This window comes from Ambystoma mexicanum, chromosome 13, assembly GCF_040938575.1.
Source record: "Ambystoma mexicanum isolate Mex_15411 chromosome 13, UKY_AmexF1_1, whole genome shotgun sequence".
NCBI classification, from domain to species: domain Eukaryota; kingdom Metazoa; phylum Chordata; class Amphibia; order Caudata; family Ambystomatidae; genus Ambystoma; species Ambystoma mexicanum.
The window spans coordinates 236,326,629-236,349,462 of NC_090938.1; the positions used below are offsets into that span (position 1 = coordinate 236,326,629).

A 22,834-nucleotide genomic window follows, 5' to 3' on the forward strand; every position below is an offset into this window, starting at 1 on the left:
GTAACGCTCACCTTGCTTCCACGGGGACTCCTCATAACAAGCTGTTGGGCTCTTTGGGACCTCTCCACCCTTCTTGGAGTTCGGGCTGTCGAGGATTGGCTCTGGAAGATAGGAGGTGAAGTTTTACTTGCAGTTTCCCCAGGGGACGTTTCTCACCTTGCGTTCTATAAGGGTGCGCTCTCCGTCCTGCCGCGCTGGGCAGGGGTGTGTCGTTGATGGCTCCGTACCGCCAAGTTCCTTCACTGGCGAGGGCCGGAGTCCAGTCCAGCTGCGACTCCTACTTTTCAGGTAATTCTTAATTGGTGAAAACAATGTCTTAGTTTGGCTTTGCACTAGAAACCTTCTCGCTTCTTCTTGCAGGTGCTAAGAGATGCGATGGAGGCCAGAGCTGAGTACGAGAAGGTAAGATGGTACGCCAAGCGGCGCTGATAGCGTCCTTGCAAACGGCTAACCTCTGCTGTTGTTTGTCCTACAGGTCGAGAAGGTACGAAGAGAAATGGTTCCCAGGAATCCTTGGAGACAAAAAAGTCTTGAAGATGATGGAAGAGGACGATGAGCGTTGGGCGACTCAATCGCCGAAGGACACTGCAGAGCAGGTAAGGAGGGTGACGGTTCTTGCCTTGGACAACTTCGATTCCCAGAGAATGCTGCCGAGCAGGTAAGGGTGGCGATGGTTCTTGCCTTGGACAACTTCGAGTCCCAGAGGATGCTGCCGAGCAGGTAAGGATGGTGATGGTTCTTGCCTTGGGCGACTTCGAGTGCCAGAGATGCTGCAGAGCAGGTAAGGACGGAGATGGCACATGAGGTCAGGATGCAGAGCAGGACCCGGGGAACGTCGCGCTGCAAAAGCAGAATAACGCGAAGCACGTGCTCCTGATCGGGCGTGGTTTAAATAGCCAGGTGGAATCCCAGGTGCCTTTGGGGGTGGTATCCCAGGTGCCTTTGGGGCGGGTCCCGCCCTGGATGCTAGACCGCTGAATGCAGTTCCCCAGTATTCCACATGGGGGTGGCCATACTTGCCCATTGAAACCCCGTCCCTGCATGTGTCTCCGATGCCAACAGCGCCAGGACTGGCTCCAAGGAATCCGAGGAGAGCCGAATAAGGTCCTTAGGGCCCTCTAAGCCCTCGGTGGGGATGAGATTGTGACAGCATCTTACCATCTTTTTTTTACAAGAATATTGAAATATATATTCAATAACAATGACAATGATTTTTTTTTTAGCCCATACATGCAGGTGTAGAAGAGCAAGTGAACGTGGAGCATGGGACTGAGGAAAGCGGTTTTCCTCAATGTATGTGTTTTATGGTTAATTTCCAAGGCCCAGAGCTACCTCTGGGTGTTTGCCAAGTTATCAAAGGCCTACTAGTAAAAATATAAATTTGACATAGTCTGCCATATTAGTTCATTTTCCTATAAGTAGCAGGGCTTGAGCTGGTTTCAGAAATTAGCACCATTAGGCAACTCACTTAATTGTTCTAAGCTCCTACTGCTGATTTTGAAGCTAAGTTTCCCTGTAAAGGGATCTGGTAGTTACACATATTAAACAATGACCTAACTTTAACCATGGAAGCTATTTTTAATATCAATGCACAGGACTGATGCAGTTGGAAACAACTCACTCTAAACTAAAAATATTATTTTTCTGACAAATTAGGAAAACACATCTTCTCGGAATGTTACATCAAATCAAGGAAAATCCTACAGATGATGCATTCAGAGGAGCTGTGCTATACAGGTGTCCTCCATTCATTCACTTTCAATAAAAGCAATTTATACTTACCGTTGATCTGCACCCAAGCTCCACCCACCAGTTTGTAGATTTGGTTGTTTCGGTTCACGCCCCAGACTCCACCAGCACCAACTGTCACATGGGCAAGCTCACCGGGTATCTGCGTCCAGCTGCCCGCCTGCAGGGTGTAAATGTTGTGGCCTTCATTGACTCCAAACACCTGTCCATTGCCAGCATCAATCTGCTTCAATGATCCGTACACCTGATCACAGTCCAGTGACACCTGACCTAGAATGGATGCAAGAGGATAGGATTTAAAAGTAACACATGAGGATCTTAAGCTAATTGGGTATACATGTACACTCTAAAGACAAAAAATACGTTTTTTGGGTTGGCAATATATAGCTAACCGGATGCTTCATTTGGGATTATTAGTTAGCATTTGATTGCGTCAGATGTTTTTCCTTGGGAGATTGCTTCTATTGGCAAGCAGGGGGCTAAATTCCCCTCCTTTCCTGTTAATCCTCCACCCGAGTGTCCTCTTATTGGCTAGCTATTTTTACTACAGTGGCCTATTCTTCATACTTGGGCCAAAGTTTCTAGTACCTGTGATGTAATAGGGGGAGGGCCGTTTTGAGACGGACATCTATTCAAGCCAATTGTAGGGGAGTTTTAATGACAGGCCTCTGTATAGGTTGGCGGTTCTGAATGAAAGGAATTCTCTGATGATAGTTGAAGACAGGATCCTGAGGGGCCCAGAGGATTCTGTTAAGGAGAGCATTGATATGTTGTAGCATGCAGGACTATGTGTTTTTCCTCCCTCAGGCAGCAGGGGGCTCCAACATGAATAATTACAGACTTTTGTTCGCTGTGTTGTATTGCTTCCTTACAGACAGGAACATTTTTCAAACAAGAAAATGATTGAGATAGTCTAGGTAGAACCTCTAGCATGCTTTGGTACCAGTTATCATTGTGCTGACACAACTTGACTTTATTGCGTACACATGACTTGAAGAAATAAAGTTTAGGGTGTAGGGTTTAGAAGGATTAGGTGAGGGGTTCTTGCAAAGCCATTATTAACCTCAAATCGTTTGCATCCTGAGGTTACCTGTATTTAAGACGCAGAAGAATCTACTTGTGTAACCGTTGGTGCATGGAGTGAACCAGTCAGGTTGGGAGCCTGGCGCGCTTGTACCGTCTGGTGTAGGCAGCAAACGTTTATGCTGTAGGGGGCTTCTACTTCTAAGCGCTACTTCTAAGCGCTACATAGCACCCACATCATGTGTGTCCTGCAAGTGCTCCCATAACACCAGTGTGGTCTTTTACCTGAGCCCTACCCAAGCGTGGCTTCTGTGCGCCCCATACGAGCTCTGGATTATAAAGCTGCCATTGGGAATTAGAGCAACAATTTAATGTGCCCGCCAGTGGTCCTCAGCACCTACTAGAAGTGCTATACTAGAGTGCACTTCCAGTAAAAACAATGCCTAACTGGAAGCACTATGCTGTAATAATATTCAGTCCCTGGTGTGTCTCAGTGATCACACTATTTGGAAATTAGAGTTCTCAGGATGACAGCTGGGTAGCGTTATTCTTCAAGCCACTGCGGGTGGTGAGACTCAGAAAAGTGGTTTTATGGCGCGTCGGTACAAGTGCTTGTCTCTGAGTCAATTGATAGGTACACCATTGGTACAAGGGCTGCTGGTATCTCGGCATTGCCACTGGAGCACAGGTTGGATTATGTAGAAGTGCTGATCTCCATGGTGCTCAGACCTTGCTCTTCGGCATAGCTTGTCAAGGCCACTCTACTTTCAGGGGCTCTATAAAGGACGATGTAGGGGAACAACAGGGTGCCCTGCCTCTTCCCCTATCTCGTGTGCTCCTACTCAGGAGCACCTCATTCTCCTAGACCTTTTGACTCCCTCAGGACTCCACTGCTCAGTACTGAGACCTGAGGACATCACCAGGACCACAACTTTAGTTAATAGAAGGTGCGAGGCAGAAATTATACCACTGCCAATTTCCAAGGGCGGGTTCCCACTGGGACACCTATGCAGATGAGCCACGCCCCTAACCACAGGCACTTACTGCCTCATTAACAGCTCAGACTAACTGGACTGCATCCGTATGTAGTCTGTTAATTCCCCCTCCGCCTTCTGCCAGTCTCTGCCTGATTCCTCCCTCTAATCCCTCCTTTTTCCTGCTAACCCCGGTGGTTTGGACCTCATCAACCTGAGTAGTGTGCAGGGGGAGAATGATGAGGTGTGGGGTACTAGTAGGACTGTGCTCAAGGGGATTACATGGGGCTTCATGTTTATCAGACTGCAATGCCAAAGAAGAGAATTATTTGCATAGCCTTCTTGTCTCACAGATCTGGGGAGAGACTGTCTTGCAGGGTCTGGGGAGAGACTTCCATGCCAAAGAAGAGAACCTTCCAGGGTGTGGGGAGAGCCTGTTACACCAAAGAAGAGAATAATTTGCACAGCCTTCCTGTCTCACATGGCCTCGGGTGAGACTGCCATGCCAAAGAAGTGAATTATTTGCACAGCCTTCCTGTATCGCAGGGTCTGGGGAGAGACTGCCATGCCAAAGAAGAGAATCATTTACACAGCCTTCCTGTCTCGCAGGGTCTGGAGAGAGACTGCATTGCCAAAGAAGAGAATTATTTTCACAGCCTTCCTGTCTCGCAGGGTCTGGGGAGAGACTGCGATGCCAAAGAGACCCTTCCAGGGTCTGGGGAGAGAGACTGCCATGCCAAAGAAGAGAATTATTTTCACAGCCTTCCTGTCTCGCAGGGTCTGTGGAGATACTGCATTTCAAAGAAGAGAATTATTTGCACAGCCTTCCTGTCTCGCAGGGTCTGGGGAGAGACTGCATTTCCAAAGAAGAGAATTATTTGCACAGCCTTCCTGTCTCGCAGGGTCTGGGGAGAGACTGCGATGCCAAAGAAGTGAATTGTTTGCACAGCCTTCCTGTCTCGCAGGGTCCGGGGAGAGACAGCATTTCCAAAGAAGAGAATTATTTGCACAGCCTTCCTGTCTCGCAGGGTCTGGGGAGAGACTGCATTTCCAAAGAAGAGAATTATTTTCACAGCCTTCCTGTCTCGCAGGGTCTGGGGAGAGACTGCGATGCCAAAGAGACCCTTCCAGGGTCTGGGGAGAGAGACTGCCATGCCAAAGAAGAGAATTATTTTCACAGCCTTCCTGTCTCGCAGGGTCTGTGGAGATACTGCATTTCAAAGAAGAGAATTATTTGCACAGCCTTCCTGTCTCGCAGGGTCTGGGGAGAGACTGCATTTCCAAAGAAGAGAATTATTTGCACAGCCTTCCTGTCTCGCAGGGTCTGGGGAGAGACTGCGATGCCAAAGAAGTGAATTGTTTGCACAGCCTTCCTGTCTCGCAGGGTCCGGGGAGAGACAGCATTTCCAAAGAAGAGAATTATTTGCACAGCCTTCCTGTCTCACAGGGTCTGGGGAGAGAGACTGCCTTGCCAAAGAAGAGAATTATTTTCACAGCGTCCTGTCTCGCAGCAGGGTCTGGAGAGAGACTGCATTGCCAAAGAAGAGAATTATTTGCACAGCCTTCCTGTCTCGGAGGGTCTGGGGAGAGACTGCCAAGCCAATGTCTCGCAGGTTCTGGGGAGAGACTGCCATGCCAAAGAAGAGAATTATTTTCACAGCGTCCTGTCTCGCAGCAGGGTCTGGAGAGAGACTGCATTGCCAAAGAAGAGAATTATTTGCACAGCTTTCCTGTCTCGGAGGGTCTGGTGAGAGACTGCCATGCCAAAGAAGTGAATTATTTGCACAGCCTTCCTGTCTCGGAGGGTCTGGGGAGAGACTGCCATGTCAAAGAAGAGAATTATTTGCACAGCCTTCCTGTCTCGCAGGCTCTGGGGAGAGACTGCAATGCCAAAGAAGAGAATTATTTGCACAGCCTTCCTGTCTCGCAGGCTCTGGGGAGAGACTGCAATGCCAAAGAAGTGAATTATTTGCACAGCCTTCCTGTCTCGCAGGCTCTGGGGAGAGAGATTGCAATGCGATGCTTCAAGGAAGAAAATGACTAAGCAAATAGGAACATTTTGTGAGTAGTGGAATACTCAGTTGCAGGCACATGTGGGATTAAGGATGGGACTTTCACAGAGTTTCGGCAAGATGGAGTGCACCTCCCCGTCATGGAAAACACTTTTAACACTGTACGCCTGGGTGAATCTTGCTTAAATGTATCAGGATGTAACAGGGTGAGGGGGTATCAGGACCCTAGTTGGGGGTGTGGGTGTATTCCTGAGTGCAGGAGTTACAAATGGAGGTTTAGTTTATTGCTCCCAAGTTAAGTTCTCGCATCTCATGTGGCCAGTCTACACAAATTGCGTGATTATGAGTTTCATTATTCCGATACTAACATTGATGAGGGTGGAATGATAAGTGAAAAGCAAGCGGATGTAGTCAGGGCCAGGAGCGATGTATGTGTTAGTTAATTCATAGGGCTATTTTAGACTGTTAAAGGTGACAAGGGAAATTAGTGTTGTGTCTGAACTTTTAACTGTTACCTTTTCATGTAAAAGATATTTCAGTCCAGGGTCACAAGGAAAGATGGGGAAAGCACATGTTCTTGCCTCTTGGTCTAGTGAGCCTGTATGATAATGACTTCAATACCTGGCTCCAAGGGGTGGCAGCGTATTCCCCCAGTATGAACATGATGAAAGATTCCATCTTGCATTTCCCTGCTGATGCAGTGTGGCTGTCTCCGACTGAGGATGGTCTAATCAGACTGCGGTCCATTCTCAAGTCCTATCGTGGTTTTAAAGGCCTTGCAATAAACCGGTCCAAGACAAAGATCATGATATATAAGTCGCAGGCACAGGGTAGTTGTGGGCGGCGTGATATGACTGTCTCGGCTTTAGAGGTAGCTCTTTAGGGTCATGGAAACCGCAGTTGGCCAAAAGTGAACTCAGCCTAAAGTGTGTAGGAGCTGGAATGCTCTGCTTAAATCGCAGGTTCTGGGGTCCTTCGGCTGTGGTCCCGGGTTGAGTTTATAATGCTCCTGGGGCCCAGGCAAGCGCATTGTATGCAAGTGAACTATGGGGCCCAACCAGCTGACGGCTGAAAACTCATCCCCAAAGGCTTGCAGCCAGCATCATATACTGAGCTGCAGGAGAAGGTGGCACTAAGGCAGGTGCCATGTCCACCTTAAGGCCCGTCATTTTCTGGACCAGGCTGTGGACGGCAGAAGTGGCATCTCCATGAGGTATTGGCGTTGAGGGGCACCACATCTCTGCCAGGGTTTATTGATTACCAAACACCTTATTTATCTATGGGGGCCCCCAAGCCCAATGATAAAGTGGACTATCAGAGTGGGTAGACCAACCCAAGTCCACTGGATTTAATGTCAGGGTGGGTTTATACTTTGGCATGCCATGATGGGCAGCAACAAAACCTGGGCAAAGGGTGGCTTCCAGAGATGCAGTCTCTTTACTTCATGTTTCGTCCTTAAAACTTCGAGGTGCACCACTGCCTATGCGCCTGTGGTGGGGGCCAGCTATCTGTGGCACACTTTGAGTTTTTGTGCAAGCACTCCTCTCACATGAGAATGTCCTTGCTATGGCCTCTGCTCGCACTAGGCATTTACAGAAGGCTTGTGTCTGGGCCTGTTAGACAGCCGGCAAGGTCTTAGATTTCGTTGAGGCAATCTTTATCTGGAAAGCAGAGAGGCTGTGCGAAGTCTTCTTTCTGAAATGCAGGGTTTTGTTTTAAGTTGGTGGACAGACAGAGGAGTTATTTGGTCAGCGTCCCTCTTCATCCATCATTAGTTTATATATTTTTTTAGAATCATATTTATAAGTTAGTGTCAATATAACGTATAGAAAAGAATGAACGCGATTCCATGGCTTGCATATGCTAATGTCATATGTTCTCACCGCAGTGCTGCCAGGCCTTTGCATGTATGCTAACAGCATTGTTTTATCAGATCAAACGCTCGCTGGGTTGCCTGGAGATGGGGAGAAGTTAATAAGCGAAGAATACTTTTCTTTTCACAAAACAAACACAAATTAGATATGGTCACCAAAAAAGGTGTAAAATAAAGTTTCTCATGTGGAAAAACCGAAAACGGACGAGCTTGGAGGTATACACAGGGTGCAAAATGTATACATATGCATTCTTATATTTGACACAAAAACAGTCGATGTAAATTTTAGTGAATGTATTTTTAGGAGAATGAGACCAGCTCTGATTAGACCCCAAAAAATGTCTATATATAAGTTTTCAAAGCAACCTCCTATTTTGGCTTATAAAATGAAGAGCGTGCCTAGTATTTTATGTGGGATTGTAATCTAGTGAACCCCAGAGGCAGAGTGGCTGCTGCAACGGAGGTGGCGTATTCCAAGGCGTCTTTTTGGCTTTCCGCAAGGATTTACAGTTGAGGTTATTGCAAAGGACTTAAACCTAAATCATTATACTCTAGAGCCCAGATGAGTAAACTCTGATTGCACGCTAAAATGAAGTATGCAGTGGGAAACACACTTAATGACACCTTCAATAAGCGACAGCTTTGAAGCTGAATAAAAAGCTTGGTATCATTTGCATAAAAATGTGAGGGGTTTAAGAAGAAAGGGATTTGGAAACTATTGACTAAAATAACCCAAGTTGTGAGAAGGTGATGACTACCACATTTTTATTATGGGAATGGGGGAACAGTTATTAATATATTAAATAATTAAAATCATTGGTTTAATATAGTGTCTATTTCCTTAAGTATTGAATTACTCAAACGTATATGCTTAACTGTACATATAGATATGTGGGGAAAATGTGTTTAAAATTCAGACTAAATGTATTGCTTACTAGAGGGATAGCTTAGCAGGTGCATGGTTAAAGAAATCGTGGAAAAATAAGCACCGACTATTTCAGTGAATAGGTGAACAATTTATTAGTAGAAAGCCAACACCAGGACAAAAAAAACAATGACAGTACGAGACTACGGTGCAAGTGAGAACCCCCTCCCTCCCATGGACCGTTCTCTTATACCCAAAGGAACACAAGGATTTCAATGGACAGGGCACAGAATCATACTGAAACAATGTTACAAGCAGGGAACAAAGCCCCACTATACAAGTCTTTGATAAAAGCTACGTTCCTACATGTTAGACAGTGTTATCAGGCAGACAGCATAATGTGATACAATTAGTGAAAGATTCACACACGTTATGAGGCTGGCGAGACACATTATGATAACTTCTGCCTGCTATCGCTGCTTTTCCTAAAACAGAGGGAGCCTAAAACACACTTACATATGCCAAAGGGGAAACACGTTAGAAGCGAGAGGTGTGAAGGCGAGCATGGCTACGCACTAAGTGAAGAACCTTGATCGCAAAGTCATGTGCAGTAAAGTCTAAAGTCTAAAGCCTCACCTCGCACAAGCAATAAACAGTTGTTTACACATGGCAGATTGCAGTATCTCCTCAATATTATAATGCGGTATTGTGCAAGGGCAATACATACAATTTTCAATTCCAAACATTCCCCAACACAGATATCACAAGATCTACATACCTGTCTTGTGTATAACGACCCACTAAAAATGTAAACATTTATTGATTAAATGCACTGAAAGAAATTATCTCAGGACGATTTATTTGAATATGTTTGGAAGACATCTACTTTTGGTGATATCTAATTTAGAGGAAACAAATTCCAATAATAATTGCTATTGTGGTGTTTTATAAAAAGATTGGTATTGTTGAAATTACATAAGTGTTGATTAATGTACACTGAAATATTGTCTATAAGCCAATACATAGTTATATAAATAAAAAAGAGAATATAGCTATACGAAATTTGAATGTTGTACTTATTAATGCCATTAGTAGGAATGGTTGTATATGTTAACGTGAACTGTTAGTAATGGCTATTGCTCAACCAATAAAATTGGACAAACTGGCCAAATGAAAGAACATTTTAAAAAAGAAATCTGCTGGTGCTTAAAGAACACTAGAACTCATTTGGTCGAGGGTAAACGCATGGTTCTGCTGGCAGGACAGTGAAACGAAAGTCCAGCTGATGGGGGAGTTATGCAGAAGCAACTTCTTAGGTACTGACATTCTTTGGAGCACAACTTGTAACAAGTTTGTAATCAAAAGCAAAGTAACCTCAGACCAGTTGAGTGTCTGGTTCCCAGTGCTTTCTTGTCTCAATATCCTCACCTATGTGTCTTGGTTCTGCACACTGTAGCACAGAGCAGGCTCTTGGAGGGCAGCAAAGCAGTAGAGCGGGTACGACAGTTGGCCCCATCATGCCATGGGATCAAGGCTCCAAAGCAGGGCCCTTGCCTGCCTCAGAGGATCTGGTGTCTACAAATACTGGTATAGTTTCACTGTCAGGATGGTCTTAGATGGGCTGCATATCAGGGAGAGCTTCCGCACAGCCCTTCCTGGTAGGGAGTGAAAGGAGGCTAATAAAAGATTCAAGATGATTGCAGATAATGAACCTAGCATACGATTTTAGGTTATGTCTTGATGATAAAATATAGACTCAGGTGGTCATAGCTCAGTGGAAGGCTCTGCAGAGAAGGTGAATCTTCAAATACGATCTGAATTTGAGGTGGCTTGGTTACAGCTGGGCAAAGCAAAGGTTATTTCATAGATCTGGACCATTGAAGGAGAACATCATTTCTCCTGTTCAGTTGACAGATGGGTTTAGCGGCAGACTTCGCTGGAGGTTCTTCACTGGTTTGTAGTCTAAGTCTGTTAATCAAGTACATGGTCCCTGCCTCCAGGAGGCTTTACGGGTGAGGCAAAGTGTCTTGATGTTTATTCTCTTTTGCACTGAAAGCCAGTGGAAAGTCTCCAATGCCTCTGATCTATGATCCAATGTGTATAGCTTAATATGTTGCCCACCCTGTATTTCAGGGGTGGGAGCATCAGAATGCCCTTCTTGGGGATTCTGCTGTACATACTGATGCAGTAGTCTAATGTGGAAGACACAAGGGCTTGAGCCATTTGGGTCTTTTGCTTGAGGTCCAATAGTGGGCAAATTTGTTTCAGGCTATTCTTGGGAAGCAGGGGCAAAAGTCCCAGGCCCCCAGGCGATTTAGTACGAGGCGGTTGTAGAAGGAGATGCTGTAGGGGAGCTGGGAGAATGGAGGAGGCCCACTCATTGAACCCGGATTGTAATGGAAACATAGTGAATGCTAATATTAGAATCACATTGTGATGAAACTCAATTTAAGAAGTTAAACACCATCTTGAAATTGAGGCCTAGGGCCACGGCTATGCTAGTTCATTTACATTAAGGACCAAGGTTAGAAGGGTGTGCATATGTTCTTTGCTCGCAGCCCTGGCAGTTTCGTAGAAGGTTCATTTCTTGAACACATATACACACACAGTTCATGTATTCATTTATTGTTTGCTTTTTAGGCGCTTATAAAATAAGAAAATATTATTTCAAGCACCCACAGGGCAGGGAGGGAAATACATTACAACACAATATTTAAGAACAGGCGGGGAGGGACGAACCTTCTATGTGAGTATTCAGAACGTGCAAGTGCAGAAAGGAAGAGGTGGTAAGTGCTGGGGGGTCCGGGTTTGAGGGCGAGCCATAGACAAAGTGCTAGGAATGTTCAATGCTACACGGCCTGGGCCATGGGAGGTGTAATTGCGAGCCTCCCTAGCGGAGGGTGTGCAGATGCTAAGTGCTGTGGATAGACAGGAGCTGGGAAGAATTGGTGTCGGAGGTCAAGGCCCTGAGGATGCATAATTGCCAAGTACACTGATTCAGAAACTGTGGGATTAGCAGAGGAGAGAAGGATGGAAAGAGGAGGAAAAGCTTAAGGAGCTTCTGGATTGTGAGGAGACCCTGCTCAAGACGCAGGAGGACGGGGAGGCTATTCCAGAGAAGGGAGCCCACAGAGGAAAGTGAGCGACCCCCTGCCCACTGTTTGGCAAAACGCTTTACACACAGAGATTTATTGCCAGAGGAACGAAGTGGTCTAGAGGAAGAGTATTTAGTGAGATAAAATTGAAGATAGTGTGGTCCCTGGACCCAGACAGCCTTGTGGATGATGCAGAGGGATTTGAATTTTATCCGTGCAGCAACCGGGAGCCAGTGAAGACTTTTTAGTGCAGGAGAGATGCGGTCCCTGGTCTTAAGGCAAAGGCTGCCCTATTCTGGATAAGCTGGAGGGGTCACAGAGTTGAAGAGGGAAGTTTCAGGAGGAGGCTGTTACGGTGGTCAAGTCTAGAGAGAACTAGGGCTTGAGTAACATTGTGGACAGTTCTCCATTGTGTCTTATCAGTAGTGCATGCAACACACAAAGAATGTGCCCAGCAAGGCCAAGATGGGGCTGGAATGGGTCTTTGAAGAGTTATCCCACCAGAAAGGGGGGTGAGGGCTTTAGGCCTTCACTGTCCAGATCTATCAATTATGGCGGCCCGAGACCACCAAAACCCAGGACACAAACATTTGAGCAGACTGACAAGCCCAAGACCCCTGGCCATAAAACTGTAGAATGATCAATCTATCAGGAAGATGATAAAGTTGGGGCCGGCTGCCCCCCACTATTAGTCCATGCGATCTGTGCTGCGAGGTGCCAGGGGATAAGGTAACAAATGTATGCTGCAGGTGGGAAAGATGTAGAGGCGCCAACATGTCTGCGAAAGGAGCAGGGGTACATGTAGTTCTGAGAAATGATCACGACCGCAAAAGTAGCTGCCTCGTTCATGTCCTTGATACCAGGTGCACTGTAGAGCTGTGAAACTATGGCCTGTGTAAATCATTGCAAATGAGTGTCTTTGCACTTGATGACAGCAGAAGAAGTACCCACGTGGAAGAAGATGGACAGAAGATGCTGGGACCAATCCCTTTCCACCCCGTATGGAGCAGTCTATAAGTGTATAGGTTTACACCAACCAGCTACCTGGATTTGTAACCTATGTGATGTACGTCACGCTGTGTACCTTTTAGAAGCTATTGCTCTTGCTGTTTTTTGTCAGAGCACTCTGTGGCAGCAGAGATCTTTGCTGGCACATACTTGTATCTTTTTTAGATAAAACCTTGTTCGCCTTGCAAGAGGTGTGCTGGGCTTTTTTCCCTAGTGGGTTGCATTTTTCTGGTGTAATGTTTAGGGGTTACTCTACACTATGGATTTGGAGTTTGCAGCTGTTTGTCAGGTTTTTCACTTGAGATTTGAAGAATAGCTCACTATCGAATATATTACCCAGTTTATTTACTTTATTTGTTGGAGTTTGCGGCAGGCCTAAGGAATTGGTCCAACCTGAATAGCAATGATGACTGGAGAGTGAACCTCACACCAAGAGCACCATTTTGGACCCATTCAGGCACTGGAGGCATGAACGCATCCAGCGATGGATGGTCCCAGGCCTTCCTCAGGTTTAGGTGTGATGAACTATTCTTGTTGAGGCAGAAGAAAAGCTGGGAGTCGTCTGCGTATAAGTAGATATCCTGGTTGAAGGATTCTAGCTTAGGTGTCAGCGGGAGGAGATAGGAATGAATAGGCGCGTGTATAGGTGCGTTATAAATGGCATATCATAGCATATCAATAGTCAGGGAAACTGTGTGGTTCCTTTCGGGATTCTACAAGGTTGAGGTTTCGGTTTTTACATGAACTGACCCAGCAACCTGGCAAGTATTCTCTCTGAGGCAGAAGGGGAGCCAGTTGACCACTGTTCCATGGAATCTCAGGAGTCGTTCGAGGCGAAACAGCAACCTTTGGGGTTCAACAGAGTTGTACGCTGCAGTGAGGTTGCAGAGGATCATAATCACAGGCTGGTTTCCATCACAGGGCAGCAGAAATTCCACTGTGATGCCTAGTCCAAGTGCGTCTTCTCAGTCTGAAACGTGATTGTCTCTTGTGGAGTGGGATATTAGTTTTCGCATTCCAGTATTGAACAAAGTCATGATGCACACCCTATATATAGGAGATAAGGAGCTGAGTGGGAAACAAAGACTCCAGGAGTACGGATCTATTCACTTGAACTTTTGGCAGGGACCCAATGGTGTTCTGTTCCCAGGCTTTTGGCTGCGATGTGAACTCCCTTTCAAAACTGCAGAAACCTATTGATACCAATCTCATGCAAGCAGATCATGAACTGTGCCAGGAAATTCCCATCAGTGTTCTCCATTTTATTTGTGCTGGGCAGTTTCCTTGCCAACAACCAGATCCGGTGAAAATAGTACTCTCAATGTTGATATCACGTTTGCCAACACGTAGGCAACCAGGCCTGGTCGCAACACCACATATTGAATTTGAACAGGTTGCAATGTTAAGCTATCCTGCGGGTACAACTGGCGTCCACATTACACATTGGCAAGCGTCACCAGCCAGTTGTATGAGAGTTCTACACAGGACAATCACAGGGTACCTGGGTATCCTGACCCTGAGAGGTCTCAAGGGCACATCAAGAGCATTTGTGTCCAGAGGAAAACTCATATTAAAACCAATGGTGGAAAAGTCGAGTAACCAGTCAAGGAACATGCAAAAATCACAAGAGCCACTTGTCAGGGCCACAGTTTAGCCTAAAGGAGAGAAAAACAGTCAGCTTAGACTCGTCACACATGGGAGGCTGTGAAAGGTCAACACCACTGGTTGAGGGTAATTTTAATGCACAGTGGGGTTAGGCAGACACACAAATACCATGGTCACTGGCAGAGAGGATCGTATAGGAAATAAGGGCATTCACATATACAAGTGGTATGAGGAGAGATGGGGTGGGGGCTTTAAATGCAGTAGAGACAAGAACTCAGCTTGGGGAAGGTAGACGCACAATGAAGTTAAATGAAAACAAATACAATAAAAGAAAAGAAGATTGGGTAGGGACTGAAAAGCACACAGCTGAACCTCAGGAGGTGGAAAGCAAGATCCTCATAGGGATGTGAAAACAGACATTGGTGCGCATGCGCTACTTGCAGTTGTACAAGGTATGTACAAGGAGTTGCCAGGCGAGGACACACAAAGTGGTGGCGTGGATGAAAGTGGAGGCAGCAGCGTTGAGGACATGCTGGGTGGTATGTAGTGTTTTCACTGTAAAATATTTCCCACTTATCACAATATATTTCAGAGTAGAATGTTCATTGCTATTATTATCTTTATTGTTTTTGAATTATATAAACCTTTACAAACAAGAATACAATAGAAGATTACAAAAATACAAAACGTATTGTCTAAAAACGTTAACAGACAAGCATATACAATTACACATTAATACACTTATTTCTAGATAATAAATAAAACCTAGATTGCCATAGAAAGATAAAACATCTTAACTATTATTATTATTATTTATTAATGTGATACAGTTTTAAACAAATGTAAAAAACTTTACACATAATTTAACATCAAATATCTAAAAAATATACAAAATACAACACAGTAAAATACAATATGATTCCAAATCTTGATAAAATCCTTAATACAATTTCTGGGAAATTAATACATATGGATTTGGATCGAGATCTAAAAGAGATGAGAAAACATCCTATTCTGATTCATACTAAAATATTTCATACTTGCACAACGAAACAAAATATCATTTACCTAACGGGGAGAGACCCCCTTAAGTTTAATTTCATGAGAGCAGCTGCCACTCTCCAAACCTGATAAAGTGCTAAATGTAATTTAGGATTATATGTGTTAACACATTGCTTCCAAAAGTCTGCTTGGCCCATATAGTCTGCATTGTGGACAAAATCGCCCAAATACTTATTGTATTCTATTCTCATCCTGCCACAGCTCGTCAACACGTGTTGAGCCGTCTCAGGTTCGGTAGGAAGATCACAGATCCTGCAGTATCTTTCTGCTAGGTTCAGCCCCAGTGCAGGGCCGTGAGTAGATAGAATCGGTAAGTGATTAAGGCGCATTAATAAAATAAACCGCCTCAAATGTTCCGATGGGCACTGATTTAGATAAAGTTGCGCCTTTCCATAAGTGTATAGTCTAAATAAAATAAAACTATAGCTTTTCAGGCTATTAAGATGTTTAAAATTGTTCTGCCAATCCCACAGATTAAGGCGATTGCGCATGCTGGTAATCAGGACTTCGTTATCCCGGCCCCATTCAGGTGCCCAGCTAATTTCTTCAGTCAGGGATCGAGTCTGATTTTCAAATTTGGCCTGTCTACCAGCCGCACAATCTTCCCTGATCGTCAGTAATAGTTTATTTGTAGGTTTATTATTGAGCTTAATATGGAATTCCATCCTCTTTCTTAATACCATGGATCTAAGGGAGAATATTCCCATCTCAAGCCTAATAATTGCCATGGGAATACACTGAGGAAGGCCGAGGATTTTCCTCCAAAACTTACCCTCTATCAGTTGTAACCATCCTAAGTTCATATTTATCAGTGGGTCTAAGCCATACGTCACCATAGGAGCCAGACATTGAATATATAGCTGACGTGCTGCCCAAATTGAAAATCCACATTGCTCTCGTGTGAATTTATAAACTAAAGCTGTCAGTTGAGCAGCTTTTGTTTTGCGCTCCTGGATGCAAGTGAAATAGTTTCCTTTGTTATCGAATTCTATCCCCAGATATCTATACATGTGCGTGTATTCAATTTCATTCAAACCCATCATCATTCTTGGTCTAGCCACTCTACCGACAGTGTATAATAACAGCTTGGTCTTACTATTGTTAATGACTAATTCATTAATTTCTGCATAATGCCAAAGCTGTTTGGTTGATCTTAGGATACCACTAAAAGTGTGATCCAAGATCACCAAATCGTCTGCATAAGCTAGAAGCGGGCAGTGGTAGGATCCTATCCTAGGGGGACAGTTGTTAATCCCTTGGAGACATTTAGGTATATCTGAGATAAACAAGTTATACAATGTTGGAGCGGTAACGCATCCTTGCTTTACTCCTCGCTTCTGGGGAATGGGTTTGGTCACCGAACCCAAATTATCCAGCCTAACTTGAACAGTATTATTTGAGTGTAATAGCTCTAGATAATACAATAGAGGCTCTGGACAGCCTAGATTCCTCAATTTATTCCATAGAAGGGAGCGATTAACCGAGTCAAAGGCCGCCTTAAAATCTATATATAGTGCATATAGAGGGGGGTTAGAACGAGTTAGCGCCTTATTTCTCAAAGAATCCATACTAAATATGTTGTTAGAGGTAGAAAAGCCTGCTCTAAAGCCACTTTGGAATTGATCAAGGATCCCAGCCTTCTCTACCCATACTAGTAATTCTTTCAGAATAAGTGCTGCAAACAGTTTCCCAGAGCAGTCCAGCATAGATAAGAGCCGATAGTTCGTAGGGTCGGCCCTGCTACCTTTCTTAAAGACAGGTATGATGATGGCTGCCTGCCAAGATGTCGGTATACTACCTTCATGTAATATTTTATCAAACAATATTTTCAGGAGGTTTGCCCAAAAGGGGGGGTTACTCCTCAGCACCATGTTAGAGAGGCCATTCGGTCCCGGAGCACGTGAGGTGTTTAAAGCCTTAATTCTTATCTGTAAGTCCTCTATAGAAATAGAGAATGGGGGAGTCAGGGGTTTGCTAGCCCTGGGGGTGTAGGTCTCAGAGGTGCTTCCCATATTTCTCGTTTCCAGAAATGAGATCCATTTATCATCTCCTATAGGATTAACCATGCTGGGTAAAGTTTTCCCCTTCACCTTCCCCAATATGGACCAAATTTTGCGAGTGTTCTTACCACATAATGTTCTAACTGTGTGTTGCCACCTTTCTAACTTCCTTGTATTTTTGTGCAGTTTTAACCATATTCGGTAAGTGCTCTTCAGCTTTCTTATTTTAAGAGCAATCACCTTCTTGGGGTCAGGGCCATTTCTTATATACCTCATATCTCCTCTAAGCTTGCGTTTCCTATCTCTGATCGCACGGTCAAATTCGTTAGAGGCCTTGCCCACCATCAGGCCCATTTTACGAGAACCGTGTAGCGCAGAGAAATTACTTATCCACCTTTCGATTTCCTCCGGTGACATTTGCGTAAACATATTTGATTGTTTAATACCCCACTCTTCGGACGCCCTTGTGGCCTTTAGGATATTATTCGTTGACCAGGAAATGCGATTTAGGGAGTGGTTGATTACAAGATCTCCCAGATTTGCCAATGCAGCATCCGGGTGGCTGAGTCCCAGTGATAGTATCAGCGGGTCGTGGTCACTCCATTTGTATTCGCTCACCATCATATCTTTGACAATTAATGCGATTTCTACACTAGTATAGATATAGTCCAAGGTGCTCCTACTACTCCCATTCTTCCATGTAAATTTACCCGGGCTATCATTTCTGGTACGACCATTAATTATTTCAAGGTCCCAGCAGTCAAAGAAACCCCTCCAGCACATCCCTTCAATATCCGTAAAAGCCTGGTTCCATATACTGTTACTTGTTAGAAGCTGATTGTTACTTGTCCCACCGCCGCTATTGATTCTACAGTTTAGGTCCCCAGCCAGAATAATAAAATCTCTACCATTGGTTACATTCCATTCACTTAAGAGATTATGCAGGGTGTCCTGTATACTTTCTCTGTGTTTTGCACCCGGGGGATTATATATGTTAATTAATAATATTTCTTCCCATCTTGCTTTAATCCTAAGGGTCAGAGCAGCGGCACACAGATAGTCACTATCCACTGGGATCATTCTACTTTTCAGCTTATTGGAAATCCCTATCGCTAGACCCCCATATGGTCTTCCCCGTATGCCTTTCTTCGCAAGGGTGTGATAAATAGTATACCCATCCAAGGCTGTCTGCTGGAGCAGCCAAGTTTCTTGTAATAGAAAGATGGGGAAGTTACTTATCATTGATAGAGAGCCCTTGTTAGTAAGAAAATGCTGATGGCCATGTGTGTTCCAGCTTAGCAAGGTTTGATCTCATGATTGTTGTAGGACTAAAGGCAGCGAATCTGCCAGCCATTTCAAAGTGTTTTGGATGTCTGCCATCTGCACATTCTTTCCCATTTTTTGGGTGGGTATACCATTCTTATTTGGGGCTGCCGATGGCTCAACACTTGGAAGTAAAGGATCTTCCATCTCTTTGCAAGCATCTACTTCCACCCCCACCTGTAATAAGCATTGTTTATGAGAGCGAATCAATTGAGCAGATGCCAAAACACAACAGTGGAGGGCTGTCACATTGGGATTGCATACAGTGAGCGGTTCTACAAAAGAGAAATCCTCCGAGCGGATTACCCGCAATTGTGGGATCAGATGCAGTTTATTTAGAACCTCCGTTCTTGTCAGCCACTTATCCCTCTGCTTTTGATTTAAGTTTTTGATGATGCATATTTTACTTGTATTAGGGGTATCAATTTCTATTGTTTCCAGTGGTTTAGGAGGTCCCTTGTTATCCACTTTATGTTGTTCGTCTTGGTGCGGGTATGTAGTGTCCACATCAGCTGAGCTAGTTGAGAGGTCAGGGTTGGGGTCTTCTATAATCGTGCTGGTAATTTCTTGTGTTATATCTGGGATAATCCAACTTGTTAGGGTCCCCATCCCTTTTTTAGCATTTTTCTTGGATTTTCGCTTCTTACGTTTAGATTTTTTTGTACGTATTGTTGGAACGTTAGTGGCAGGTAAAGGGGAGGCTATTTCCGCCACCAAATTTCTCGAAGCTAGGCGTCTTTGTTGGCGTCGCTGTTTTTTTGTCAGAGGTATTTCCATAGCATTCACTATAGATTTATCTAGATTGCCGGGTATCATATGTGAATCCTGCTCCTCATCTCCCTTAGGGGGGTGCTGGTTGGATAGATCTTGCCCCATAGGAATGAGAGGGTTGGGTAGCCCCAGCTGTATTAGTGAGTTTGCATGGATCCTCCCGCATAATTTTAGCAGGATTTTCATAGCAAATTGAAGAGAGGCCACTGAGGCTTGCAGATCTATAATGGCTGGATTGCTACTGACTTCAGAGTTTCCACTGTCTCCTTTATCCATATGTTCCGGATCATCAGAGCTTATATAGAGATTTGGGGAAGTAGATAGCCGTTCCTCGGACAGAACCACTGAGGAGATAGAGGAGGGGCGCATGGGGAAAGAGCCCGATAAATTTGATGTTGAATTACCTGGTTGTCTTGGACTAATAGGTCTCCCAGGCTTTTGCTGCCCCCCCTGAGCTGTATTTAGAACCTGTGCCTCAATCACAAGTGGGCAATCATTGGGCACTGTAGGAAGATTGTTTGATGGGGCCATTGATTTTTGTATTGATAGGCATAGATCTAAGAGAGAGTTATTATCAATGTCATTAAAGTTAGTATTGTCCAAAGAGCTACTATTGTTATGTAGGGCTGGTGGTTGAGAATTACTGGCTTCCATTCCTGATTTATCCCCAGCGATAGTTGGCTTGGTTTGAATTTTCCCGAACATAGCTGGGATAGTTCCTTTGATTGGTCTGCCCTCCACCTCTGTAGGATTACTATTCTTATTAGCTTTCTGAGAAGGAAGGTCCTTAGGTCCCTCTTGGCCCTTACGCAGGTTGTAGCGAGTTTTGTTCTGCCTGGATTTGGCCATGGGTTTTGATGGTTTTGGTCACCCTTCTCCTAATAAGAGGTATTGGCGGGGAAAATAGGTACAATCGTATATATTTACTGTCGCACTTCAGTTGTGTCAGGTTCCTCAATATGTATGAGCAAAAATACACTGAGACACTGTTTTATGGGTTCAAAATTCAGGATGGCTCACCTTTACAAGTTCCAATCCGTGAGTAGCGCCGCACAGTCGCAAAACAGTCAACGCCCTTCACCCCTGTCGGGCTTAACGCCGCAAGGGAGGCTCGAGTCTCGTTAAATGGACTCGAGAAGTCACGTGATGAGTCACGTGGGCTGGACTGATCCTGCCTCCTCCAGGAAGCGAGGGGCCTCACGGCAAGAGCTGCGCTCGCAGTGCCGTGTGAGGAAGGTTGGCTTTAAAGCAATGTTCGGGTAAAATCAAAGCAGTCCTTCTTTCACAGTAAAATGCACCGCTCGGGCGGCTCGAGTCTCGTTAAATGGACTCGAGAAGTCACGTGATGAGTCACGTGGGCTGGACTGATCCTGCCTCCTCCAGGAAGCAAGGGGCCTCACGGCAAGAGCTGCGCTCGCAGTGACGTGTGAGGAAGGTTGGCTTTAAAGCAATGTTCGGGTAAAATCAAAGCAGTCCTTCTTTCACAGTAAAATGCACCGCTCGGGCGGCTCGAGTCTCGTTAAATGGACTCGAGAAGTCACGTGATGAGTCACGTGGGCTGGACTGATCCTGCCTCCTCCAGGAAGCAAGGGGCCTCACGGCAAGAGCTGCGCTCGCAGTGCCGTGTGAGGAAGGTTGGCTTTAAAGCAATGTTCGGGTAAAATCAAAGCAGTCCTTCTTTCACAGTAAAATGCACCGCTCGGGCGGCTCGAGTCTCGTTAAATGGACTCGAGAAGTCACGTGATGAGTCACGTGGGCTGGACTGATCCTGCCTCCTCCAGGAAGCAAGGGGCCTCACGGCAAGAGCTGCGCTCGCAGTGCCGTGTGAGGAAGGTTGGCTTTAAAGCAATGTTCGGGTAAAATCAAAGCAGTCCTTCTTTCACAGTAAAATGCCATCAGTAAAAACATCTTAACAAATCTTGAAAATATTATCGAGCTAAAATATCACTACCAAAGTATTTAAAATGTTGCCTGTTGCATAAGAACTTATACATAACATAGACTTATTCATACTAATCACATATGACTCTCAAAAATTGGTTAATACGGATTTTTAAAATCGTGGAATTACCATGAAGCATCTCATACCACAGATCAGCTCTTTTCACATTTGCAATATCATTTACAAAAGCTGAAAAATATTCAATTCTGTGTTGCATAAGTTCCGGACATATCAATAACAAATGTTCATTTGTTGAATGTTCATTGCAAGGAAATTCACTGAATATATAATCATTTTTAAAAAATAAACATATTGTTCATTTGGGAAAGGGTATAGTGAGTTTCCAGAGATTAGGTGGATGCCGAGTTAATGACGGTATGGGGGTTGTACCCCTGAATTGTTCAGCTGCAAATTGTTTTTTAAAGTTACAAAAATCCGCTGTGAATAAAATCAGTAGTAAAAAATGGAGGGGTAAAAACACATGAAACCTACTGGGCGGCATAGATCGAAATGGAGCGAGGCTTACATTGGGGATGTTGATAGTAAGGAACACATTCTTAGTGGTGATCTAAATAAGATAAATACACAGGTGGGAAAGTGGAGGTAGACAAACCAGAGGATCCTGTGTAGATAGACGAAGGCGAGGGTTCAGGGTAAAGGCAAAGATTCTCTTAAGGAATATTAACACATGGCACGGCTCATATGATATGAGAATATTGAGGCTTGGGCGAGATCCCACACAGGAGACAGACACAAAAGAGTTGTGTGGAAATACAAACACAATAGGGCTTTGGTGAAAAAAGGACACATGGGGAATAGGGAACACCGGGAGTTGGGAGGGCTCAGAGGAGATAGGCATGTTACCTTTGGGTTTTATGGATATCTACCAATGGAGGTCTAACTAGATACAGATGCTTATAGGAAAGAGAGCTGATAAGGGTTTGGCGATACAGACTGGCAAAAAGCCTTAGGTAAGATAGATATCTGAGTTTAAGGGATATACCTAGAGGGCAGGGCTCGGCCAAACGCATACTCATTTGTCTGCTTCACAATAGAAGAGAGACACAAAGGTTTTAGAGGGATAGGAACAAGAGAGTCACAGGATAGTTAAGAGTGATTAATATACACAAGGGCCTATGGGAGATAAACATACAGGAAATGAGGCATGCATAATAGTGAGCTACGCCACGATTCCCCACACTGTAGGGCATGGGAAGGATATAGTGCCAGATTGCTTGACAAAAGCAAGGCAAGTTAGTGCGAGGTTTGAGACACCTCTTAGCCCGCAAGCCGACATACTGGGCCTCATTATGATGTTGGAGGTAGCCTTGCCGGTAAGAGCGGCAAGGCTACCTCCATACCGGCATGAAAGTCCGGCACCCGTGAATGGGCAATTACCGTGGTATTCTGACCCCGCCGGACCTAGTAATTGCCCTTTCGCGGGTGCCGGTGACGGTAATCCCCATTCCAGCACCATAGGGCTCAATGGGAATGGGGATGCCTGTAGCACCGGCACCGTTCTTGACTGTTTC

General features: G+C 44.8%; 1 protein-coding gene across 1 annotated transcript in view; it reads right to left on the reverse strand.

The window, feature by feature from the left end:
• LOC138521129 (fish-egg lectin-like) overlaps positions 1-22,834 on the reverse strand; it is a 141,349-nt gene that overhangs the window by 113,119 nt on the left and 5,396 nt on the right. The window contains exon 2 of the mRNA XM_069633698.1: positions 1,783-2,019. Within this exon, the coding sequence (XP_069489799.1) occupies positions 1,783-2,019 (237 nt within the window). The remainder of the gene's footprint in view (positions 1-1,782; positions 2,020-22,834) is intronic.